The sequence below is a fragment of the Crinia signifera genome, chromosome 4 (assembly GCF_055691185.1).
Source record: "Crinia signifera chromosome 4, ASM5569118v1, whole genome shotgun sequence".
Classification (NCBI taxonomy): Eukaryota; Metazoa; Chordata; class Amphibia; order Anura; family Myobatrachidae; genus Crinia; species Crinia signifera.
Window position 1 is genome coordinate 232,605,901 of NC_139220.1, and position 27,993 is coordinate 232,633,893.

General features: G+C 44.2%; 1 protein-coding gene across 1 annotated transcript; it reads left to right on the forward strand.

The window, feature by feature from the left end:
* Window positions 1-27,823, forward strand: LOC146072544 (CDC42 small effector protein 2-C). Its single transcript, XM_083179767.1, has 5 exons — window positions 1-466; window positions 21,466-21,616; window positions 22,588-22,686; window positions 24,312-24,388; window positions 27,417-27,823. The coding sequence occupies exons 2-4, from the start codon at window positions 21,563-21,565 to the stop codon at window positions 24,381-24,383; spliced, it is 225 nt and encodes a 74-aa protein (XP_083035893.1). The 5' UTR covers window positions 1-466; window positions 21,466-21,562; the 3' UTR covers window positions 24,384-24,388; window positions 27,417-27,823.
* Window positions 27,824-27,993: the final 170 nt, after the last annotated feature.

Sequence of the window (27,993 nt, forward strand, 5' to 3'; positions counted from 1 at the left end):
AGCTGAGCTGCACTGTGGGTGTACTCTGTGCTGGAAGATATTACTGCAGGACTCGGAGACAGTTCTTCTATAGCTGAGCTGCCCTAGGGGACGGGTGTGCTGTGCTCTGTTCTGCAAGGAGGAGATTGCTATTGCTGCAGGACTCGGATTTCCGCAATAGCTTAGCTGCCCTGGGGGTGTGCTCTGTGCTGTGTGGTGGTTATTGCTGCAGGAGTTCCTCTATAGCTGAGCTGCCCAGGGGGTGTGCTCTGTGCTGATGGTGGTTATTATTGCTGCAGGACTCCGAGTTCCTGTATAGCTGCCCTAGGGGTGTGCTCTGTGCTATATTGGTAACGTAGAATATTGCTGCAGGACTCAGAGTTCCTCTATAGCTGAGCTGCCCTGGGGGTGTGCTCTGTGCTGTATGGAGGAGATTGCTGCAGCAGTGCAGTGCACACACTGATGATTAGATGAGTCCACCTCTCTGGTAAGTGCTCCCTGCACGCTCGCTTCTCAGAGTTTTGTCTATTATTTATTATGATAACAGGTTTTATTGGACGCTGCAGTTCTCAGTTATCCTCTGCGATGTTATAAAAGGCTGCAGTGCTGAGGGGAAACGTTTCATGTATGTTTGATCCATTCAATGGAACTTTTATTGGCTCTGCATTATGTGAATCCATTGCTCAGTGGAAATGTACTGTAACATAGTTTTGCATAAATGCCTACAGTACACGTTCACATGTAGTACATGCTTCCCACTTGTAATCCAATGTAAATGCCTAAATTTGATCGAGGTACAGTTATATGCAGGATTCTAAAGTCCCCAGCTGCAGAATGCTAGAACGAAGTGAATAGGTTCCTGTGTAGTGTGTAGGCTGCTGCTCTTGTTAGGTCAGTGGGCGAGATTCACCAAACTAAAAATGCCTATGGGCTTCCCTTCGCGTCCCCCGCGATCCGTGATGCACCCCCATCACCTATGTCCGGGCAGCCTCCTACTGTGCTGCCTGGACCAGTGACCACCTCCTCCCTGCACCTCTTCCGAGGGCAGGGAGGAGGAAATGGAGCCCTTACAGCCAGGTAAGGGTGCAGGGGGTGACACACATCACCGGCCATTGCCTTTGAGTTGATAATCGCATATGTTACTGCATATGCGATTATTAACAATGCGAATGCTGGCGATGTGCACCGGGGGTTAGTAATGAATGATCATATTGATTCTATGTCTAGTAATACAAGCAGATGAACGGCTTTCCTGGCGATGATGCAGGAGCACGCATCACAGCTCATTGCCGGGTTGTACACACTGGTAAACTGGCGTAAACACCAAGTTTGAGTGGCTTTCAGCTTAAAATCGTCCAGTGTGTATGGGCCTTATGTTTCAAAAGTCATAAATGGAGAGTGATAAACAGCCAGCCAATTAGCTCCTGTCTGACATTTTTCAAACAGTCTGGGACATGGCAGGTAGGAGCTGATTGGCTAACTGTTTATCATTCTCCATTTTATCACTTTTAAATCTTAGTGCCTCTGGCCCTGCAATAGGGATTAAATATCTTGCTTGCGTATTTGGTGACTTTAATGGCTCCAAATGAAAGGTCGTCTCATTGTTTTTGAATGTGCGTACATACTGGGCATTTTTGCCCATGAGCGTGGTTATGAAAATCGCTGGCTGTTAAATCATTCAGTGCATACAAAGTAAGTGATTTGCACCCAGTCTAGGGAACCCCTTTCCATATGAGGAGATTATGGAAAGTGGTTCACTGGGCCTGTAATGCCAGCTGATGGCTGGCGATGATGGCAGTGAGCACACCTCACCGCCCGCCTATACACACTATGGGCCAGATGTACTAGGCTTCAAAAATGACAAACCACCAGCCAATCAGTTGCTAACTGCCATATCACAAGCTGTGTTTGAAAAATGACAGGTAGGAGCTGATTGGTTGGTGGTTTATCACTTTCCATTTTATCACTTTTCAAGGCTTAGTACATCTCACCCTATGCAATGTTGAGCTCAAAATGGGAAAATGGAAGTACTTTTAAGCTCAAAATAGCCTAGTATTGTATTTATAGGCCTAATGCCTGTACACATGCATCAATTTTTCCAGATTTTCTATTAGATTTTGCTTATAGAAGCAAAATCGAATCCTAAACGAAATCAAATGTTTTTTTGTGTCACTTTCGATCTACATTCGATTCGATGCGCGCTCCCGTTTTCACAAAATCGAACAGAAAAATCTACTGTGCAGCCAATGAAATATCAACTTTGATCTAGTAAATCGAATGTGTACAATGTACCATGAATGTTTATCGAATTCGATATCTAATGCAAAAGTACAGATGTAATGCCAAATCGAATGGAAAGATCTAATAGAAAATCGAATCTAACATCGAATGAAAAGCAAATTGATCTGTGTGTACAGGGCTTCAATTGGAGAAGCAGTGGACATGCGTGTTTGCATCGCAAGTCAATTATACAACAGCTGGAGGGCCATGAGTTTGACACCACTGCTCTGGAACAATGACCGCACCCGACCCAAGCATTGATTAAGCCAACCCTGGTCCTCGAGTACTCCAACAGTGCATGTTTTCCAGGTCTCCACCAAGAATCTCAAGTTAAATAATTAGCTCCATCTGTGGATCTTCTATCATTGAGTAATAAGTGCACCTTCCGGGTGACCTGTAAAACGTGTACTGTTGGGGGTACTTGCGGACCCGGTTGGGAACCACTTGATTAAGCAATTGGAAGGTTCCAGTTAGCTTAATTAGGCTGTAATTATTCACCTTCCAAAGCAGGGCCTTCTGCATTCAGCATTAGGATTCCATTCTTCCTCTGCAGTAGTGGTGAGTATTCGCCCTCCCCCTCCCCCCCCCTCCCCTCCCCTCCCCTCCCCCTCCCCTCCCCTCCCCTCCCCCTCCCAGAGCTGATTGCTTGGAGAACTACATCTCCCAGCAGCCATCTCCCCAGTGGCAAGATGAAAGGGAGCCATGGAGATCACTGGACCAAAATAGTTTTGTTTTTCCTAGTGCTGAATACTCCACAAACATTCATTGTTTAACCTGCATAATAGTCCAGGTATTAAAAAATACATTGGGCGGTATTCAATGTGAATACCGGCGACGTGCAGCGATCCTGTTTAGGATTCGCTGCACATTCGCCACTGCTCGCTGCGTTCCGGAGCCTCGCCGGCTCCGGTATTCAACGAGTCAGGGGCTCGCTGCCCCTGACCGGCGAATTTGAGCTCCTGCGGCGAACGCCGCAGGGAGCCTGAGGACAATGGCAGGCAGGGAGATGGAAGTCTCTCTGCCTGCCCCAGAACGTTTGTGGGGGGGGAGGTGGGCTCCCCGGGTGCCAGGCAGCACAGGCTGCGCCCCGGGGGTGCCAGCAGGGGGCCGCGTATATTCACTACACCCGATCATGAATATGTAATGATCGGGTGAAGTGAATATATGAATATCTAATGAGCGGCTCGGCTCCGGCCCCCTGCTGGCTGGTCTGTGTAAAAAATAAAAATAAAAAAAATAATGATATTTTTTTAAAAATTTAATATATATTCATGTGCTTACAGCACATGAATAAATATAGCATGCCCGTCCTCAGAATAAAATTCCTGATTTTTTTACACCAAATGTAAAAAAAAAAAACCACTTTATTTTAAAAGTTCACATTTCACTTCACCATAAAAACATAGCGATTGCTACTCGGTGAATCATGGCGAAAAAAACCTTGAAATGTATTCGCCATCTGGTCATTGAATAGGGTGATTCACCGTTTTAGTCAAAAATTCGCCTTACAGCACAAAATCGCCATAAAAACCTGGCGAATCAGCCTCATTGAATACCGCCCATTGATGGGCCCAGATGGTTAAATCTAAATACCTGAGGTACTAATTAAGTCACCTGTGCTCATTGGAAAGATGCTTTTTGTTTTAAAAAAATCTTCTTCTAGTTAATATAATGTAGAAGATGTTGTTTTTTTTGTGAGATTTTTTTTTTTTTTTTAAAGATGTCAGGTTGCACAAGCAGCATGGGCTAAACATTGACTCATGAAGTCACATTTTCTGTATACACACCTTAAACTCCAACCCATTTGAAGTGAAATTAACCTTTCCTCTCCTTATACTGGCTTTCATTTTGATGACTTTGCTTTTAAAAAATGACATTTTTAGTTCATGTTGCATGCGGCTTTGTTTTTCTGTACACCATTATTTTTTTTCATAAGCATACAATAAGTAAGAATATATACTGTACCGCCCACACATCACATGCATGATGAGCGTTTGAGCCTTCGTGATTGTGAAATTAATGGAAACTCACCAAGACTGAGAGGTCAATTTATAAAAAGCATAAAACATTTCAGTTTTTTTACTTTCTCTATTTATACTGAAAAGTTCAGAAAAATCGATAATTTCCATTTCTCATTTGCTTCTTGCTGTCATTAATGGTTGTGCAGATCTCAATTACCTATGTCCTGAAGCATTGATATTTCAAGATTTAATGCAACACTTCAGTCTAGCACAGGGCTCGACGGATTTCTTTCAAATCTAGTAGCCAGGATGAAAATGTAGGAGCCAGACAAACTAATAATAGGGACAGTGCGCGCTGAAGGCGCGCAACAAAAAGTTCCACACACTACAGTATAATGCCCATTACATATACCACACGCCGTAATGCCCATTACATATACCACATGCCGTAATGTCCATTACTCATTATACCAAACATAGGGGTTTATTCTAGTTCATTCTTTCTGACAAAATCCTTCTTAGATGGACAAAACCATATGCACTGCAGGGGGGCAGATGTAACATGTGCAGATAGAATTAGATTTGGGTGAGTTATTTTGTTTCTGTGCAGGGAAAATACTGACTGCTTTATTTTACACTGCAATATAGATCTCACTTTTAAGAAAAACCCCACCCAAATCTAATTCTCTCTGCACAAGTTACATCTGCCCCACCCGCAGTGCACATGGTTTTGTCCATCTAAAGGTGCTTACACACGTATAGATTTTCTGTCTGATTTATCTGGTGGGAACAAAAATCTGGAAATGTATGGGAGCAACTGACAATCAAAAAATTGGTCCCAAACACTTGAAAACAGACAGTGATCAGTCAGACAAATTGTTTAAATCATTCTGATATAACAAATTTATCAAAGCATATTTTTTTTTTTCCTGCATTTGGGTAGAAATTTTTGATTGTCATATGCTCCCATACATTTCCAGGATTTTGTTCCCACCAGATAGATCGGACAGAAAATCTGTACATGTGTACGCACCTTAAGAAGGATTTTGTCAGAAAGAATGAACTAGAATAACCCCCATAGTAATGCTCATTACACATTATGCCATACACTGTAATACCACTTGCTGTAATTACATATTATGCAACATAAGTTCCGCTTACCTACATGCTTGTTGCTATGGGTTTCATGCTTGATGCCAGGGGTTAACATGCTCTGCCAGGGGGGTACCATGGTTTACCAAGGGGTTACATGCTGTTCCAGGGGTTAACCTGCTTGTTGCCAAGGGGTTACATGCTCTGCCAGGGGTAAATGCTTGTTGCCATGGGGTTAACCTTCTCTGCCATGTGTTAACTTGCTCATTGCCAAGGGGTTACATGCTCTGCCAGGGGTAAATGTTCATTACCATGGGGTTAACCTGCTCATTGCCAAGGGTTTACATGCTCTATCAGGGGTAAAGGACAGCCTCCTCTTCCACCCTGCAGTTACCATCCATGGTAATGGCAACAGCCGGGCAGAGCAAACGACAGATCGCAAGCCTTTCAGAGTTCGGTCTGACATCCAGTTAGGGGCTACCACTGCCGCTCCTGATTGGCTCACAAACTGCAAACTCCAATTAGCTTGCAATAGCCGTGGCGCCGGCGGACCTGCTCTTAGCTCTTATACAGACCGCTCTGCCCGGCTGTTACCGCAATTCCACCCAACCACAACCAAAATCTGTTCGCCAGGAAGCAGAAACTGGTCGCCATGGCGACTTAGCCCCCGGGGTTTGTTGAGCCCTAGTCTAGGGGCAAACCCCTGCTTCAAATTCACCGCCCATCCGATAATCAGAGGACCGTACATGCCTATGGTTAGCAGTGCAAACAAGCCACTCCATTTACAGCTGGTGTGCCACCAGCGTTTTCTGGGTGCTCTCCAAAAAATGCAAGCATTCCCAGGCCGTTGGGGTGGAGGGCTGACGTCAGTAGCGGCCTCCACCTTCGCAGAGTCCTGGCTCACTCAGTGCTGCAAGCAGGGGAAAAAAATTATTTGATAGTGAATGATCTTTCCCCTGTGTGCATGGCTGCCAACATGTTCACAGCCGCTCACAGGGGCTGGGGAATTGCGGGGGGCATCAGTTTAGCAGGGCAGCGGCTTCATGCCCGTCAGGCTCTGAACACTCACAGCCCAGCGAGTGGGTCAGAATCAGGCCCCAGCCCTGTATTGCTATCTGTGTTTTATTCCCTGATCTCTGAAACAAGGTTCATTTTTGGGGACCCTATTACACTGATGAGTGATCCAGGTTATTTTGGTTATGTAAAAGGGACATTTGTCCCAACCAGCTGTTCTTTCAGGGTGTGGATTATTAGACAGTGTCTATGTAGGCAGTTAATAGGTCAACATGGTCAAAAGTTCAACATTAAAAAGGTAGGCACATGAAAAGGTCAACATACGTTTCAAATTTTTTGGTGTCATTGTCGACCCGGACCCCCAATGAGAGTAACGTGTATCCTCACATGGCTTGCTTCACTTGTCATCCTTTGCGCTCGGCACACTTTACTGTTCTCAATTGTAGTCCACATGGATGGTATAGTATGAAAAAAATTTAGTGTAGGCCCTTTGATTGCCTATCTAGAGCAGTGGTTCCCAACATCGGTCCTCAAGTGCCCTCAACGGTTCGCGTTTACAGGTCACCCGACAAGTGCACTCGTTATTCACGGACACATTTTAAAAGGTCCACAGGTGGAGCTAATTATTTCACTTGTGATTCTATGTGGTGTTCTGGAAAATGTGAACTGTTGGTGGTACTTGAAGACTACTGATTTAGCTACTATAGATCTATCAACCCAGAACCAGTTCTTTCCTACCCGCCTAAGCCCCAGAGCTAGTGAATATTGTTACTCTGTGTACTTTGCATGACTTAATAATTACTCAGAAGTATTGTGATATCATTGCAACTATCTCCTTTTCTGGGTCACATAAGTTTATTCCATATAGGTTCAGAATTCTATATGGAAACCAAAATGGGCCATCCTTGAGGAACTAGAGGTCTCTCTTCCTGCTTTCTCTTACAATGCAGTGCCGTTGGCTCCAGTGCCGTTGGCTCCTCTTCCAGTTATCTTGGCAGTCTGACACCAATTATGCACATGCACTTGGTGATACTGACATGTTGAGGAGTTTTGCATTTGCCTACTTACAAACAGAGCATCTTATTTGGGATCGATTTGCATGCTCCCCTGCCCACAGCTACTCTAGCTGTGGGGTGGTGGCATATACACAGGGATCATCCTGCAGCACTTCTCACCTGCCCACTATAGACTCAAGGGGCAGTATTCAATGCTCTGATGGCGAGCAGTGCCAATAGCTTGCCGTCGGAGTATCGACTCCCTCTCCTTCACTCGCCATTTCCACCTTGTTGGTTTCATTCGGCGAGGTGGAAACGGCAAGTGTGGCCATTAAAACAGCGGGGCTTGCCACAAAATGCAGCAGACTCGCTGCATTTGCAGCAAACCTCACCGTTAATGGGGAATCAATGTTTGCTCAGAATTTGCGTGGCATTGAATACGGATTCAGTATTGAATCCCGGCGGTCGGGATCCCGGCGTTCATAATCCCGACGCCGGAATCCCGACAGCCGAAATGCCGACAAGGGGGGGACGTGGATTGCCCCCCCCTTGCGGGCTCGCTGCGCTCGCCACGCAGCGGGCCCGGTGCCTCGCTACGCTCGGCACACTAATTTATTCTCCCTCCAGGGGTGTCGTGGACACCCCAGGAGGGAGAAAGTGTCGGCATTTCGGCGGTCGGGATTCCGGCGTCGGGATTCTGAACGCCGGGATCCCGACCGTCGGGATCGTAACTGCATCCCTTGAATACACCTCCAATATAGTAGCGCAGCAGCACATCAGCATATCATGCAGTTAGAGAGGGGAATATGCTTGTGAAAAGTGATTCTAGGGGTGAGGCAATCGTGCTGCTTGTAAACCCTTCCCACTCACTCACTCACCAGATCTGGCACTACATGGAAGCAGAGAGAAATCCTGCAGTGGTCCTAAATGTAGGAGCTAGTGAAATAAGCAGCCAAATCCTTTTGCCAGATTCAATAGGTTTTTTTCGCTGTTGGCGACCACTAGAGGGCGCCCAACTGAGCTTTTCAAATTTAGTTCTATTTGGACACAAACATTTCAGCTCGCTCAACCCTGGGGTGGCAAGCTGAAAGCCATGAAGAATTAACCGTTTGAGCGAGTACATGGGAATTTTCACATCGCGCCATTGCATTTGGTTCGGTTTAGCCACTATGCGTGGCTAAACCCGACATTGAGTGCAAACAAAAGGAAAATCTCAATTGCATAGAGTCACGAAATCTTCTACCTCTTTAGACGGGAGGTTGTGTGCGATGTGTCAGTTGACTCTGACCCCGTGATTGCTCTGTTAACCATGCCCTAGGCAGTGGTGCAAGTAGAAAAAATGTCTTAGAGGTACTGTGGTGCGCGCCGAAGGCGTGCCCCGAAAATGGGCGTGGTTAGGGGCGTGGTCATATGACACAAGGGGGAGTGACTACATGACAAAACTTTAGAACACTATGACATTTCTGTTTGGGCTTGTGCATTGCATCCTGAACACAAAATGTCGGGGCCAGGATCAAAGTGTAGGAGCCAGATAAACCATAAATAGGGATATTGCACGCCGAAGGCGCGCTGCAAAAATCTACACAGTACTGCATATTACATGTCACACACCCAATATATACCCATACCATAATGCCCATTACACATGCCACACACCTCAATACCTATTACAAATACAAAAATAACAGAACCTGTACAGAATCAGGCCAAGTGGGAGTTCGCAGTACCCTGTACCTATTACAAATACAAAAATTACAGACCCTGTACAGAATCAGGCCAAGTGGGAGTTTGCAGCTGGCAGCATAACAGTGTCAGAATTACTCACTAGAAGCAGCTGGCTGCGGGCTCCCGCTCGGCCTGATTCTGTACAGGGTCTCTAATTACGCTGGGGGCAGTGCACTTTTTGAATTGCACATGCCAGGGCCAAAACTATGATTTCTGGCACCCGGGTCAAGTTAGTAGTCTGGTGCCCCCCCTCCAAAAAAAAAAAAAAACTATAGACTTCCCCGTAGTGGCACTGCCTGTGGCTGCTTTTATGCACATACATACTGTAGTAATAATTGCCAACATACCTCTGACCTTTTAGCAATAATTTGTATGTGCACTGCCGGTGGGGGCTTTGTGGCATCTCTCACTGTGCTGCTGGCTGCTGCAGCTCCTGTCTGCCTGTCCCTTCTCAACAGGGATTATTGCAGAGCGGACCAGACTGTGGTGCTGGGATGATGCACCGGCGTGGGCCTTAGCGTCTCTTCAATGTCTGCTGGTGACTGGCAAGGCAGACTCTCGCCTGCGCCGTCTTCCAGTTCCTTGCACGCCGAGTCTGCTGGACGGCACTTCCACCACCACCAAGGCTTGTGCAGGAGGCAACGGTGTGTTGTCACAGGAAGGGGAAGATCCCAGCAGCGCCGATGATTTATCTTCTTCAGCAGCACAGGACTCAGAGGTTGTCACTAAATGAGTGCTACGGACTCATTATGACCCCCCTATCCAGCGCCTGGTTCATGTGACATCCTAGCTGCCCCCTTGTTAAGGCCCTGGCCTGCACATGCCACTATGCCCCCCAGCACAGTCCACCCCTGGTTGGGCCCGTGCCCTGATATACAGCGGCGCAGCTGCAGCGGGAATGCAGGACTTAAAAAAAAAAAAACGCCCATACAATTGAATGGGAAGCCATTTATTGGCTGAGACCTCTCTCAGCCAATCGCTGATTGGCTGAGAGAGGTCTCAGCCAATGAATGGCTTCCCATTCATTTGTATGGGCGTTTTTAGCAGGAGTGTGAGCGAGGCGAGCCTGGGCCGCCCGTGCTGACGCTGTGCCTCGGCTTAAAGTCACTGCGCAAACCTGCGCATGCGCAGTGACATGCCGGGATTTTGTTATGGCGGTACGGGGTACCGGCGCAATATGTTATAGCGGTCAGGGCTGGCCAAACCAGTCCTCTCGATCTACCAACAGTCCACAGTTCCCAAATAGCCTAGCTGTTGCACAGCTGTTGTCATTACTAACTGTCACATTGTCAAACATGCTGCATTCATTCCTAGTATAGATCCACAGGTTGCCTGAAAAACTTGAACTTGAACTAGGTCTTGACCAAAGTATGGCCACCCCTGCTCTAGGGTATTGTAGATGAGCCATCCTGTAGCGTTCCTGATTCTTCACTATCAGAAGTGTCGTGTAGGCTGGCATTCCTGGGGACATTCTTTCCCCATATTTGAGAGAGGTCTCCAATGCCACAAACAGTGCCCACTGCCGGGAAAGAAGGTAAGGGACTGAACATGAGACCACGTGATTGACGTAGAAGAACGGAGACTCAAAGAATTTTGTACTTTTATTTTGTGGTTTAACTTCTTATTAGACTACTAGTCCCCAGGGCTATTCGTTTTTCACTTGCTTCAAGCTGGTTTGTGTGAGGACTGTGTCAACATGTATCTCACACACACCATACAAAAACAAACCTGTTTCAGTAGACTGCGACTCACATAGTTAACTGTCAGCATAATTGTCAATCTTTGAACCTGTCTGTCCACCACCTAGGATTAAGGCTTGTCACTAATTTTGCTTACTGTATTTGCATAAATATTAATTGTGTATTTCGGTCTGTGTTCTGCCTTGTTCAAATTGCATTTTTTTTTTATAACTTTTATATTGTGTTATGTGTGCACTCTATATGTATATCATCAATTATCTGCAGTGCTTTACCGTAACTAATTAAATTCCCACTCTAACGCATTTTATTCCAAACAAATGCATTGGCTGCATTGTCACAAACATGCCTCAATATGATTCAACCCACACATTGTCTGCCTCTGCTTGGTTATGGTATGCTAGCTCGACCACGTCTAGGTCAACATTCACTAGGTCGACACCTATGAATGGTCGACAGGTTGTAATTGTCAACACAAGCTTTAAGTTGACCATAAGAAGGTAGACAGTCAAAAGGTCGACCTGAACTCTTTTTTTTTTTTTTTTGTCCCGAATGTCGACACGAAAAAAGTGCACCGCTCGCTATGCTTCAGGCACGGTGCCTCATTACGCTCAGCACACAATTTTAACCTCCCACCACGCACTAGTGGATGGTAGGGCATGAATTACCGTCTGTCAGCACATGTTGGCTAAAAAAAACAGTGAAAAACCTGTGTCGACCTTTAGACACAGTCATCCATGGTTGTCGACCATTCATAGGTGTCTACCTACTCGCTGTCGACCATAGGGTGTTGACCTAGACATGGTTGACCTAGGGTCCAGATACCCACTGCTCTTGGTAGGTAAATAATGCACTTTAACAAGCCCTGTAGATGCATGTTTTGGCTGAAATCTTGTTGGCTAAAGCAATGGTTCTCAACGTCGTTCAAGTACCCCCAACAGTTCACATTTTCCAGGTCACCTGGCAGGTGCACTCAGTACTCACTGACACATTTCAAAAGATCTACAGGTGGAGCTAATTATTTCACCTGTGATTCTGTGTGGATACATGCAAAACATGCACTGTTAGGCCGGTTTCACACACTCCGGCTCCTGCCGGACGGCGAAATCCCGCACGGCCAGGGAGCCGTGCTGCACACAGTAGTTGTGAATGGACACTATTGTGTCCATTCACACGGGACGGCCACGGCCCGGCCGCACAGCTGCAGCCGGATCCCGCCATTGGAAGGGACGGCTGCCGGGCTGTGGCCATCCCTTCCATGATAAACTGGTGTATGCTGCACGGCTTCCTGGCCGTACGGGTTTTCGCCGTCCGGCAGGAGCCGGAGTGTGTGAAACCAGCCTATGGGGTACTTGAGGACCAAGGTTGAGAAACACTGGGCTAAAGCATTCAAATGTCAGTGATCATTTCTTTTATAATGGAAAATACATGCCTCATGGCTTAGGCTATATGTTACAGACTTCAAGACTTGGTGGCTAGTGCTTCCCTATCCAGCACACTGGATAAATCTAGTTAATCTCTGGTCAGGGCCTGTGTTCTCACCGGAGAGCACTGGCCCTGACAGACTGCTCAGCACACAGTGCTGATTATAGTTTGTGAGCTGAGCGATCTTGCGCTCAGCAAATCTCCCCATGCGTAGGCCCCTTAACTAAGTAAGCCCCTGTGGCTAATAGTCCTGCGCCAGGGCTGGGCAATAAGCGGCCCTCCAGCTGTTGATGAACTACACATCCCAGCATGCCTTGCCTTAGTATTTGGCCATGCTGAAACAAATGCAAAGCATTCTGGGATTTGTGGTTCATCAACAGCTGGAGGGCCGCTTATTGTCCTGCGCTGTAATTGCCCTTTGACATGACAGAGGCCCTATGATTGACACATACAACTGCTAGTTTTAGGGCGTATGCATGTCCTTCCATCTAGTGCTGTACACTAACCCATAGTTTTCCTACTGCGCTATGACGCTAAACTAACGGCGAGCAATTGTTCACAAAGCAACATGCTAAAATATGAGTGGGTTTCTTTGTACTAAAATAGGATGTTGCTATGGAAAACAAATCAGTATCTACTGATTTAGCACCTTCTAGAAGATATTAAATAGAACTGATTGGTTGCTTATAGCAACATCTCATCTTCAATAGATCTCCCACCTTATGGCCCCACCCCTAATACTGATATGTGGAAAACAAAATATGATTATACACAAACTTCATTTTTGATCCAAGGTTTTTTCTTTAATTAAAAATTGTAAACCCTTGTTAATCACTGTGCGGGCCTCTCAGGATGCACAATAGACTCCCCTCCTTCTTGGATCACTGCTTTATACTGCTGGGTACACACCAGCACGATGCAGCTCGTGAGCGGGTCGTTACAGGAACGAGATGACGGGGCCACAACCCGCTCAGAAAATGCACCTGATGTGATTGTGATCCGATCGCGACCCGCACCCACTTCAATGGTCGTTTCTCAGATCCTACCTGCCGCAGGTAGGATCTCAGAAAAGACCTAACGACCCGTGGGGCCGCGCATCGGATCGGGATCGCATCAGAACGGCAGTGAAATGGGCCAAAACATGGCCACTTTACATACAATCGGTCGAGATTGTATCTAAATTGGCTCATTTTGGGTGTACCCCACATTACAGTACTGTATGTGTCTAGCAAAATATCCTGCACCTTATATGGCTCTCTCCTATACCCCCCCTCATGGTGGCTCTGTTGGCCATCCATAAAGGTGGCCATACATCAGAAAGATATTGTACCCAATCATACAATCTCAACTGATTGTAAGATGGATTGTATGCAGATTGTGTGCACATCTTATGTACATAATCATACAATCAATCATCAGATGGATTGTATGACTGATTGTAAGATGGATTTTATGCAGATTGTGTGCACATCTTGTGTACACAATCATGCAGTAGATGGATTGTATGATTGATTGTATGATCGATTGTGTGTAGATTGTGTGTCCAAAAACCATCAAGGACTGCCGGGGATTTCAAGGGAAATTGTACACAATCATGAGCGCAATCGATCTTAAGATCGATCTTTCTGATGTATGGCCAGCTTTAGGCAGTCTGAAATGGTTGGAATGTTTATTTGCTTTGCTATGAGAACATTGTATCCTTTATGGGACAATACCACTTGGAATGTCCTTCAAAATAAGTAGTGTTGTACCCTTCACATGTTCTCATTACAATCTGTTACTGATTATTTGCAATTTAAATGTTATTGCAATATTCCACTTTAGTGCCTGAAAGGGCCACGTGATGGCTAATTGGCCGAGTTCCTTCTACTTATGCCCTCAAATTTTTTAATAATTAACTATAATATAATCTATATGTGTCTCTGTATTTTTTCATTTTGCGTTATTATGCCTGTGGCACAGTGTCTATAAATAGCTTTAACTAAATAGAAATTGTAAAAATTCAAACCATCCATAAGCTTTAGCTAAAAATCTTCAAATCTTTTAGTAGCGTGATTTGTTTTTTTTTAGGAATCTACGGTGCTATAAATCTGTTATAGTCTTGTATTAATATTTTTTTATTTCATAGCTCTGAACGAAGGTAATAAAATAAACTAAAGGTGCGTACACACTGGGAGTTTTTGCCCGGTGTGTATGCTGAGCGATTGTTGTGTAAAAATCGCTGGCCGATAAATCACATAACACAGTAGAGGTCCATAGCTGAAAGCTGCTCAACACAGCATGTTTGAGCATCTTTCAGCTCAGCCGCCCAGTGTGTATGCCCTGGCGATGACGGTGAGCACTGCTGCGCGCTACCACATCATAGCTGGGAAAGCCGTTCATCTGCTGGTAATACCAGCAGATGAGCGGCTTTGAGGATGGCTTTGCATATCTCTGCACTATGACGGAGCCGGGCAGGGGGAAAGCCGCTCAGTGTGTATGCACTGAACAGCTTTCCCCCCAACGATGATAGCAATCATCGCTGTCCGTACACGCTAGGCATAGTCGCCCAGTGTGTATTAACGTTAGGAGACTGTGGAAAGTGGTTCACTCGGCCTGTAAAAACTGGCCAATGGACGTCGGCAGCCATTGATGATGCGTGAGCGCTCATCGCCTGCCCATACACACTAGGCGACTTTGAGCACAAAAAACGCCAAAAGGGAGCTACTTTGAGCTCAAAATCACCTAGTATATATGGGCCTTAAGGTGGTTATTCAGTAAGGATCGCAAAATTAACATCTTTCTAATGGGCAAAACCATGCTACATTGCAGGTGGGATAGATGTAACACATGCAGAAAGATTAGTTTTTATTTTTATATTGTAATGTAAATTTCAGTTTTAACACACTTCACCCAAATCTAAAGTAACCCACACAGGGTACAGAAGATACCTGCACACTAATATGAATCTATATCTAGGAAAGGATGCATACCCCGTATAAATTGAATGGGGGTTCTGCCCAGTACAGGTAGATAATTTAAATTGGAAACAAGAGAAAAGAGCTGTATTGTGAGGGCGCACAGTCATTTTTCAAGGTTAAAACTTTTAATTTTATTAAATCTTAATGTAAAAAAATGGCTCTTATTCAGATCTGATCGCAGTACAAATTTGTTCTCAAAATGGGCAAAACCATGTGCACTGCAGGTGGGGCAGATGTAACATGTGCCAAGAGAGTTACATGAGTCATTTTGTTTCTATGCAGGGTAAATACTGGATGCATTATTTTTGCACTGTCATTTAGATTTCAGTTTCAACACACCCCACCCAAATGTAACTCTCTGCACATGTTACATCTGCCCCACCTGCAGTGTACATGGTTTTGTCCATTTTGAGAACAAATTTGTACTGTGATCAGATCTGAATAAGGGCCAATGTGTATACAATTCTTCTGATTAGATTAGATTTATTTGGAAGACTAATGGTGTGTACATTCGGGTACAATCAGCATGAGATTTTGACTATATATTCCAAATCGCATGCAGATCGCACAGGTTTTTTACCTTGCGTTCCCGATGCGCGCTCCTGTGACAGCACAAAGCGAAACCCAGATAGACAGTCCAGCAATGACTATATAGTGCAAATGTAGATAGCATGAATTGTATGTAAATAGTAGAGTTAGCAAAGATTACATAGCACTCAAATCTTAAGTCGAATAGCAAGGGAATCTCACTGTGTGTACACACCATTAAGAATAAAAAGGTAGCTAAATATATGGGTTAAAAATGAAAGAAGTTATAAATGAAAGAAGGTGTATACACAAACATAGTGCTCAAAGAAGGTGTATACACAAACATAGTGCTCAAAGAGGTGAGTTAATCAAAATTATTGATGGGGTGTGCACATGAATTGTTTTGCAATATAGCCAGTGTGGGTGCTGATAAGGTCAGAGATTTTGGAATATATAGTGCAGGGGTGGCCAAACCTGTCCTCAAGAGCTACCAACAGTTCATGTTTTTCAGGCAACCTGTGGATCTAGTATAAATGAATGCAGCAGGTTTGAAAATGTGACAGGTAGTAATGACTACACCTGTGCACCCACAAGGTAATCTGGAAAACATGGACCGTTGATAGATCTCGAGGACCGGTTTGGCCACCATTGATATAGAGTGAATTTTCTAATTGACCGGAAAAATCCAAAATAGTCTATAATCTATATTCAGAGATTGCCTACTTATTCATGGGGTTTATTTGTCCACGATGTGTGGTCTCATTCAGTGTTGATTAGTTGCTGACAAATAATAATGAGAACATATGTTTATCACAATATGCTGTTTTGATTTTGATACATTGGGCAGCATCACATCCTCTATAGAAGCAGGTGGTGGTGGGACCGGAGGGATTGCAGCAAGGATCGGAGATTTCTTCTGCAGTCCCTTCATCTTACATTCAGGTGATACTTAATATTTGTAGCTAACCCCTGAAAATGGGTGTTTTTGGGGAATTGACTGCAAATATTTTGTGATAAATGGCCCCTTAATGGTTTGCAGATGGGCAACTGCTTCTTGCTTCAGTTACCACCCTAGGCAGCTGTTATTGGGTTTCATGCTGATCTTATCCTGGTGATGCTGTACAGAAGCATTGCACAACATCTCTGCATAGTTTTTGGCTGTTTGCTTACATCCCTATCACACATTACCATTTCTACCCTGGTATTTGCCGGGCTTGTGGCTCAATCTGGGTCTTGGCTATGAATGAACAATCCTGACGAGGCATCAGAGTCCCGTGTCCATGGCCCTTTTCAGTACCATTGATATTCCTGGGTCGCCTGCGCTCTGAAAGGCATGACCTAGGACATAACCTCCAGTGTCCACTGTAAGATAAAAGACCCGGTTCCGGTTTGAATGTTAAAAATCCGGGTCCATCACCCACGTGTACATGGGGGTAAGTACTGCAACTCAGGCTCCAACCCATATTTAGTATACAGGATCTTAGGTTAAAGACAGGGTTTATAAATGACAGGGGTGGTATCTGGTCCCTAGGTCGACAGTCACTAAGTTCACTACTATTGGTTGACAATGACAGAAGGTTGACACAAGCTTAATGTCGACATGGACATGGTTGACACTCAAAAGGTCGACACACGGTTTTCAAGTTTTTTTTTTTTTATTTTTACTTGGTTCATACTTTACTATCCAAGTGGGCATAAAGTGAGAATATTACGTTGTGCCGGAAGCATGGAGAGTGCAGTGAGCCATGTGAGGGGATGCGGTACACTTATGCGGTGTCCATGTCATCATAGACACGAAAAATGGGGAAAACTCATGTCCATTTCCACCTTGTGCATGTGTCAACCTATGGTATGACTATCATTTTTAAAAGTTGACCTAGTCGCTATTGGCCATAAGTGGTCGACCTAGTGACTCTAAACCTAGACCTTTTCAACCACCTATACCAGTTGTATCACGGAGCCTTACAGTATCAAAAATTTTTATGGCACTTCTAGGCCAAAAAAATTTTAATTTATAAAAAAATCTTGAATTGTGTGTGGGTATATATGTCATCCTTAGGGTAAGTTTTGTGGTAACATAGTAATTAAGGCTGAAAAAAGATGTCCGTCAATAGAATTCAACTTATTTGACTTGTAACTACTGACTTGATTAAGTCATATCTATAGGATTCCCTTAGTGGCCAAAAGTGCATCCAGTTTTGATTTAAATTCATTAACAGTAGTTACTGTAATTCCCCCCCCCCCCCCCCCCCCCCCCCCCCCACTGGCAATGAGTTCCAGAATTTTACTGCTCTAATGGTGAAGAATCCTCTTCTTAATTCAGTACGGAATTTATTTTCCTCGAGCCTCAGTACATGCCTGTGTGTCCTAAGTATAGGCCTGTTAGTGAATAAATCATCTCCCAGTTCCATATGATTCCCAATCCTGTATTTGAACATACTAATCACATCACCTCTCACCCTCGTTTTCTCCAGTGAAAACATATTCAGCCTGGTTAACCTATCTTTGTATTCTAGTGATTCAAGACCTTTTACCAGCTTAGTCACCCTTCTCTGTACCTGTTCCAATTCATTTATGTCCTTTTTAAGGTGCGGTGCCCAGAACTAAACACAGTATTCCAAGTGTGGTCTCACCAATGCCTTGTAAAGAGGCACTATCACATTGGCATCCTTTTTATCAGAATCACTTTATTGCCAAGTATATCAATGTACAGCATACATAATACACAGGGAATTTGTTTCCGATAACCACTGCTCCCACACAGTGTACATACATAACAGACCAATACAAACAGGATCATTTCAAGGGGAGGGCATCAAGGTTGTATTTATGCATGCCAGTGTCCGGTTTGCTATTGCTGCTGCACTCGAGCAATGTGCACTATTACCCAATTTTTCATCTATGATGACCCCCAAGTCCTTCTCTACAGCAGAATTCCCTCTAATAACTCCATTTAGCCTATAAGTAGCTTGTTCATTTTTGTTCGCATAATGAATTACTTCACATTTATCCATGTTAAACTGCATTTTCCACCCACCTTTCCAATTTATTTAAGTCACTTTGTAGTGTTTCCACATCCTCTCTTGAGTGAATTTTCTTACTCAAGTTCATGTTGACAGCAAATATTGCAATTTTACTCACTATGCCACTTCCTAATATATTAAAGCGCCAATATTGAACCTTGTGGGACACCACTTTAGACCTTACCCCAGCTGGAATGTCCAAAGTGGAGGTGCAGGATTTGCTTCTGTTTGTCCACATAGTTTATGACTGGATATCAAAAATGCTGGTTTTGCCTATTACATTGATCTTAAATAATTTGAGTTGGTCCTGGACCACCAACCAGGCACCCCTGCAAGCTCCCTGAGGCATCCAGGGTGCCACTGCACAGTTTGGGAACCACTGACCTATACCATAACAGACAGGGGGCGGGATGTTCTAACATCCGCAGCCCAGCTCCGCCCCCTTCGCCGCCCATCGCCTACATAATTATCGCATATGCTCTAACATATGCGATAATTATGGCAAAGGACAGCTCTTGCGTTAAGCTGTCCTTTGCGGTGAGTCAGCGGGTCCCGGCGGTTCCCCCCTTACCCGGCGCTGCTGCTGCACCGGGCTCTGCTCCTCCTCCCTGCACCCAGAAGAGGATCACAGTGCAAGGAGGAGGAGGTCACAGGTCCGGACAGCACAGCTCTGTGCTGCCCGGACACAGGTCAGGGGGGTGGGGGGAGGTGCGAGGTGGCAGTGGGTCACGGTAGAAGCCCATAGGCTTCTATGGGGCATCGCCAGCGATGTCCCCCATCGCGGTAACCGATGGGGGATGATTTGAGCATCCCCAAAATGCGGTAAAAACCCAGATAAAGGGTTTTTTTTACTGCATTTTTACTTTAGAGAATCTCCCCCCACTGAGTGGTACTGTTGTAGATCGTGCCTGTAGCAAGCTGGCATGTTTGTTTGGTACTTGTTTCCTAGCACGGCCACAATCGTAAGTAATCGTGTCCCTTAATTAAGGGACACGATTACCCCGATGGACCCGATTTCTTTTGAAATCAGGTCCATTTTGCCGGCTAGGAAACAAAAATCGGGGGCATCGCGTCGGTCGGGACCATTAACATTGGTCCCGACGCGACCGACGCGATGCCCCCGATATTTGCATTGACTTCAATGTTAAAATTTTTTTTAACATTGAAATCTTGTCGTGAACGGTAAAATATCGGGGGCATCGCGTCGGTCGGGACCATTAACATTGGTCCCGACGCGATGCGACGCGATGCACCCGATTTTTACATAGGATTCAATGTTAAAAAAATTTTTAACATTGAAATGGTGTAAAAATGTAAAAAAATGTGAAATGGGTCAATATGACCCATTTGACATTATAAATGTCCCCGTCGTCGCCCCACGATAGACGGCAACCCGAAGCGTGTCGAGCGCAGCGAGCCCGCGAGGGGCGGCGGTACGCGTCCTCCGACCTTTTCATGCCCTACTATCCACTAGGGCGTGGAGTGAGAATAGAATAGTGTGGCGAGCACAGCGAGGGGACGCGGATACCTTCACAGGTAAACGCGTCCCTTCGCGGGCTTCACAGGTGTCCGTGGCGACGCGGACACCTGTGAAGCCCGCGAAGGGACGCGATTACCTGTGAAGGTATCCGCGTCCCCTCGCGGGGCTCGGTGGCTCGCTGCGCTCGCCACACTATTCTATTCTCACTCCACGCCCTAGTGGATAGTAGGGCATGAAAAGGTCGGAGGACGCGTACCGCCGCCCCTCGCGGGCTCGCTGCGCTCGACACGCTTCGGGTTGCCGTCTATCGTGGGGCGCTGTGTACGCGCTTCAATTTGGGGGGGTTTGGAATTTTTTTCATTCAATCCAATGTAAAATTGGGTCCCAGGGACCCAATTTACATTGGATTTAATGAAAAAATCGGGTCAAAAATCGGTCGGTCGCGTCGATCGCATCGCATGCGAGCAGATTGCATGCGATGCGATCGACCCGATTTTTTTCAGCACGACCACCCCGATCTTAATCGGTGTGGCCGTGCTAGGAAACAAGTACCGTTTGTTTCCTGCTGTTGCTGTAATGTGGCCAGAAACCAGCTTATCTGCTTATGTTGCAAAAGCAAACAAGATGACAACATTCTGACATGCTGTATTTCCTCTTCCCCCACTTTTTTTAAATATATAGTTTGTCCTGTTAACAAATGTGGCATACAATAGATAACTACTGTTTTCGTTCTTTAATATTGTGTATATGTGTGCATAAATACAGTACAATTTTTTTCTTAAAATAAATATGGACTTTTACGACCACTTTTTCACAAGTAACAGATGATTTTATTTCCGAATGTTTAATAAATACTGGCTACTTATTTTCACACTGCTATATAGATATCAGTTTGAAGTACAAACCCCACCCAAATCTTAACTCTCTCTGCACATGTTACATCTGTCCCCATGTGCGCAGTGTCCGATTTTTGTCTGCTTGATGGAAGCTGCTGTTTTGAATCTGTCAATGTGTAGTGCCCTTCAGTATGAACCAGATAGAAGTGGGCTACACATCATTGTACAGTAAAACTGAATATTTCCTTCAGCACATGCAGGGCATGTAAGCGTATGCTAGCCTTCAGGTCTTTATTACGGTTTACTGATATTTTATACAAAATGCAGTGCTTTCTATTTGTTTTTGCGTTGTTCAATTTTGCATATCTGTATTTCCATTGATGAAGGTGGAATTGATGTATTTATTTACTTTAGATGTGTGATTGTTACTTCAAAGGGTGACAAGTATGTTTTCATTTTGCTTTCTGTAGGGTGTCTTCCGGATAAGAGTTTGGTTCATTTGTTAGATAACAGGAAGAAAACTATTTATTTTCTTGAGTAAGCTACTTCCCAGTAACACTTAGCACAATGACTGAATTCCTGTTCTGCTTCAGCTGCTGCATCGGAGAGCAGCCCCAGCCGGTGAGTTTATCGTTTATCGTTTTTCCTGTTTCAAGTTGTGGTTTAAATGGTGTGTTCACACCAGCGTCCTCTTTCAGTTTTAAGAGACCAAAAATAGACCGCTTGTGCCTGCTTTTAATGCATTTCACTGCACATGTTTCATGTACAGTCCTGCGTGCAATGATTTCGTACTTAAACATAAGTATATGAACCTATCTTAGGAATGGCACAAAATATTAGGTCCGCATAACAAAATATCTTCGTGTACTAGGGCCCAAGATATGGGGTGTGGGTGTTTTTGTTAATTCTCCGGCGTAGGAATTCGCATCAGCAAGTGCATGCACAGTTGCTGATGCTGGCATTGGCCATGCTGCATCAGACAGCATAGACTTCACTAGCAATGTCGTCTGTAGATCCTGAAGATGTGCAGGAGCCAAATCAAAGCACATATCGTCTAGTGTGGATATCGGGTTCATTTGTTCGATGAGATGTGTATAGTATTAGATTATGATTGGACCATGTCCCTGCTTTGCAGCCTGTATCTTAGTGTGAAGTGGCTTTGTAAAGTGGTAAAGGCATTAATAGTAGTCTCTGAATACCCATTAGGTAGCCTCATTTTCTTGAAAATAATTTAAAATTTAAATTACAAGTTTACTTTTTTTTAAATGGTGAAAATGCGGGGACACTTGATTTACTTGGGATCTATTGTAAATGGTTACTTCATGTTTGTGAAGCCTCATAACCTTTTCAGTGCCAACGTTGCTGTGAGAGGTGCAAAATATCCACAAAAAATGCCAGCGTTGCTCACAGCAACTGTTCTTTTTTAAGCGCAATGTTTAACAAAACTTTAGTTATTGCTGACAAATGATCTGAAGTCAATTCAAGTGATTCATATTCCCTGGCATTTACCAGATATTTTGCAGATCTTTCACAGCAACGCTGGCACTCAAAGGGTTCATATAATGATTTTATGTAACTTTTATGTTTTCAAGAGGCGGAGACGGATTGACAGAAGTATGATCGGAGAACCGATGAATTTTGTCCATACCGCTCATTTTGGATCTGGGGATGCAAATTCAGAGTTTGCAAAAGTAGGTAAAATAATTAAACCGATGGCATTTTTGGGTATATTAACCAATGGGGCCTACATGTAGAAATTTAGGGGCATTTTCTAAGCAATCTCACTAGATATTGGCCCTTATTCAGATCGCTTCGCTCAGATGTGAATTCGGGCAGCGTACCGATGTTGTGCGTATATGCGTGTGCAGAACCATTTCTGAGTGTGTCTGTACGCAGGGACCGTGCAAACTCGGCGAGAAGTCCGGTCGCCGAGTGCTCGCTCCTGGCCTTCCGAGCAGGAAATGGAGAGGGGCTTTGCGGCCTGATCAGGGTCATTACTATATGTGCACACCTGAGTTCTCATGAAAACGCAGGGTGTGCGTATGGAAATGCAGTCGTGACGTGCATGCGGGGGGATGGACAGCTGACTTAACCAGATGTCACCTGCCTGTCCATATCCTTGCTTTTCTTCACTCATATGGGCATGTGCGTTCGTCATCATTCGATGGTCGGCGACCATCAAGTGATGGGGGAGGTTCCCACAGGTACGCAAATGGATGTTCACATAAAACACCGCCCACGTGCGAATGGGTGGCGTGGGCGATCCATTCGCTAGGCGGGGTTTGGTACATTTGCTTTGGCCCGTGCACGCATCTGAGCGAAGCAATCTGAATAAGGGCCATTGTTCGAATCAGGGGCGTAACTGCCATAGGTGCAGGGGGTGCAGCTGCTATGGGGCCCCAGAGCTGAGAGAGGCCCAATTTGCCTGTCAAAGTATCATGTGCTGTATACATTTTTTAGCATTCGGTGGTAAATAGGGGCCCTTACAAACTTTTGCTATGGGGCCCACATGTATCTAGTTACGCCCCTGGTTCGAATCACCATTGGAGTTCCCGGTCAAGGCAGCCCCACCCAGTGTATTCATTGTGACAAACATACAGATGAGCAGTAATATCAATTTACATACATTCTCAGCTCTCCTTATATTGATTTAGATCATAGACCCAAACAGCCCATGGGACACTTGTCTCTCTTCCTTATGACCTATACATGCCTCTTTTTTTTTTATTTTTATTTTTTTTTTCATTTAAAGAAAACCATATGTATGGAAGTGAGACCTTTCTACAGTATTATTAATCAGGTCCTCTCAAATTAATTTCAAGACATTATTTTAATACATTTTAAAAATCCAAATGACTACACCATTGATACATTTCTGTTTCTTACGCTACTGTATACTTGGCGAACCGCTTTCATTTTAGTCACATTTCATTGCTATCTTTATCCTGAAGATGGATAAAGAAAATCTGCGCTTTTCTGTGACTTCTAGGTTGTCACCAGCCACAGTTGGCCTCTCTGATATGCGATGAACACTGGATTGTGTCTGCTGTCACAGTAACCAATTGAGATATATGTGTACTGTTAAGTATAGATGTATATGGTTGATATGATATATATGGTATGTGGTCCTATAACTGGATGTTGTGTTGTATTCTGGAGGCTGAATTTTAGTAACTAATAGGGATGCATGAGCTAAAATCTCTCTAAACCACACCACTTTTTTATGTTAATCACTTTTTCATATTGTAATATATGGCACTCCTTCACTTTTACTATATTTTATTTTAGCCCATATTGTAACATGTCTTTCTTTTAGGGTGGGTCTTTCCAAGATCATATGAAATCAAAAGGAGGCTATTCATCCAGTGTCTCTGAAGTGGCTCTATAGCAGCAGTAAGTAAAATTGCTGAGTTTCTAGTAACATTGGGCCATCTTCATCTGATCGGGATTGATGGGTTGTTGATCATGGTGGAAAAATGCAGTCAGACCATTTCCTTAATGCAGGGGTTCCCAAACTGTGCGCCTAGGCTCCCTGGGGTGCCTCGGAGCACTTGCAGGGGTGCCTCAGGTTGGTGGTCCAGAACCAATTCAAGTTATTTATAGTCAATGTAATAGACAAAATCAGTGCTTGTGGCTTCCAGTTTTAAAATATGTGGATAAACAGAAGTGAATCTACATAACTGGACCTAAGGATGACCTATAAGCACAACATATTTAATTAAATATTGTTTTCTGAAATTCTCAGTAGCAAACTTTGTACGTAGGGGTGCCGTGACAAATATTCTGATAATCTAGGGTGGCATGATTCAAAAAAGTTTGGGAACCACTGCCTTAATGTGTCGGCATGAGAGCTCAAGGTCCTGGTTGGCTGCCTGCAGCAGACATGGTTGGCGAGGAGGAAGAATAGAAGACCATGCAAAACTCCTAATATGATGGTTTTGAAATTGGAAAATAGGAAAAACAAACCGCCCTCCTCAAAAATGGCAATGAAATAAATCCGAGGGATCAGTCTTCCCTAGCCTCATAAGGCTCCTATCAAATACAGCAAGAAATGACAACTCGTGTAAGAGAGACTTCCCATTAATTTTCAAGTTGTTGCGGATATGCAAGATAATGATATAGTTAGTAATACCCCAGAATCAGAATCATCTTCATTGGCCAGGTATACTTGCGTATGCTTGGAATTTTTTGTGGTAACAGTGCAGCATCACTCAGGGAACACAAAGGGGGGTGGGAAGAGAGGCATAAACATGCATCACATACATTTCACATATATCTAGAACAGTTCGAGTTAGTATTTGGTACGTTCAATACTGTTTAGTTGGTGGACAGCTATTGGGAAGAAGCCTTCTAGTGTGTACGCACTATGGGGTTATTCGGACCTGATCGAATTTAGGCGATTTAGCAGAGATGATCCGTGTGATCAGATAACCAGGCCCCATCAGAGTGAAAACTTTCCCTCCTGCGAATGGCTTGCGAAAATCGCGCTGATTGCCTGTTAGCTGCAAATCCATACACCTCTCGCTCACCATCAAATGATTTTTCCAGTGTGTGCAGTCTTAGCGTAATCCAGAACCTATGCTTCTTGTGCAATTAGAAACCGGCTGATCGATCCTTGAGCTGACCTAATAAACCCTCCCTAAAAACTTTTGGCCATGCCGGCGTTTTCCACGACACTACAGTGGCTTGCTATGGATTTTTTTCCGCTGTTTGGGCTTGCGCATGCGCAATACAGGTCTGAATAACGCTCTACATCGTTAACAATGTTTTTGTTAACTTGCATCAAATTGTGACTATATCATCAAAGACTGCATGTTCTGAACGCGGACCAGGTGACGACACTGAGAGCGTCAACTATATTGTTTAGTGTGCATGTGCTAGATCATTTGTCCAGGCGGTTCAAGGTACATTGCTGACCATATCCCTCATAGAGCATATTGTGTAGTGTGTACCCAGCATTATATTATGAAGTTTTGCAAGTTATTTTACAACCTATATCAAATGTTCTTTCAAATTTGCCTACAACTGAAGTGTGTTAGACTAAAGGGTACTTATGTATTATCTGGGCGCCTGATTTTTTTTCATTGCATGCCACTACTTAAGGCATGCGATGCGATTTTTGCATTGTAAAGACCCGATTTTTTAATTGTATAGTCACATATGGGTGATTTCATACCCCCTCTATCAAACTACGCATGGAGTTGATTTTATATAGTGTGGCGAGCGCAGCGAGGCGAGCGGACGCGGATTACATTACATGTATTCTGTGTCCCCTCGCAGGGCTCGCCACGCTTGGGGCTCGGTGGCTCGCTGCGCTAGCCACACTATATAAGTTCAACTCCATGCGTAGTTGGATAGTGGGGGTATGAAATCACCCATGGGTGACTATACAATTAAAAATGGGTCTTTATAATGAAAAATCGCATTGCATGAATTGTATGCCACTATATTGCATGCGATGCGATGAAAAAATCGGGCGCCCAGATATTACATAAGTACCGACTAAAGTAGTTTAGCCTCATTTTCTGCTTCAAGATGAAATCCGTTAAGTAACAATCTTAGCCATTTATAACTGAGCTCATATCCTGTTACTGTACAGTATAGCAGAATGCAGCAAGGATGTAAGGGGACCGAACTGTAAGAAATAGTGTCTTAGTTGCAGAACTTCCTGTAAGACACGTGGGTAGTTGGCATCTGGGCGTTTTATCTTAATTTTTTTTATGGGCGTCAAAGCACTTCTTCCTTTTTTAGTTAAGTAACCTTTACCAGAGTGCAGAACAGAACCTTTTCATCTCTAGATGTTGAGTGCAGGCGGACAGCTCGACAGCTGGGATTCTAACAGTCAGTACTCCGACATCGGCATCCCAACTGTTTTATCCCTTTGAGTGCTATCATTGCTGTGAGCGAACCTCAAAATATCCACTAAGAATCCCAGCGTCTCACAGCGAGAGTATAAATAAATTTAATATAAATAAACACAAATGCAGCCAAGTCAATTAATTGAAGTTTAGTTAAATATTGCACCCAAAAAAAGAACAGTTGCTGTGAGCGGCACTGGCATTTTTATCCAATATTATGAGGATCTCTCACCGCAACGTTGGCACTCAAAGGGTTAATAAATTGATTTGCTTGGCAATTTGTACATCTATTTTGACAGTCCCTTGGCACTCAAAGGGTTATTTGCCTGACAGTCAGGATCCCGACTTACAGGGCTATTCTCCCTTGTGGGCGTCCCTCTCCTTGGGGGTTCTGCAAGAGGCATCATTGTGCTTGCCCCCCTGTTGGAGTACCGGTGGTCGGGATACCGATGTTGGTATACTAACCGCAGGACTCCCGACTGTCAGCCTGCCATACAACACCCAATGTTAGACACACACATATGCACAAATCTAGTACTAATATTATTTCTGATTTATTTCAGGGCTGCGTGACAAGTTGTCTTCACATTGCACAAACCTTTTTCCAATGAATAATTATCTATGATCTCAAAATATTAAGAACATACTTTTATGTGACCCAAGAACAACGTGAACCAACAAGGCATGTTTGTGTGATGTACTACTGAAATTGAGTTTACCCAGTTCAGTTTTGGGGCTTTTTAATGGTTACGGTACAACTGTTACACACTTTGGCATTTATGCCATTTTTACTTCTGCAGTATGCAGACTCTATAAAGTGCACTGTTCTTTCCCGCGGCCATATTCTATGTTAACCACATTTTTTGTTTTCTTTGAAAGATTGATACCACAATGTAACTTATTTATGTGATGTCTGAAATGCCAAATTTTATTTTCGCAATTTGATTAAAACCTATAGATTTGGAATAAGCATGTTGTGCATGGTTATTTTTTTCATTTAATTGATTTTTAGCATACGCAAATGATTGTCATCACGCATCTAAAGGAAAAAACTGATGTGGCAGAGATTCTACAAAATGCTGGTTATGTGTATACTCCGTCCCAGGTGCTCATTTCATGGGGCTGTAGAAGGGGTCTGCT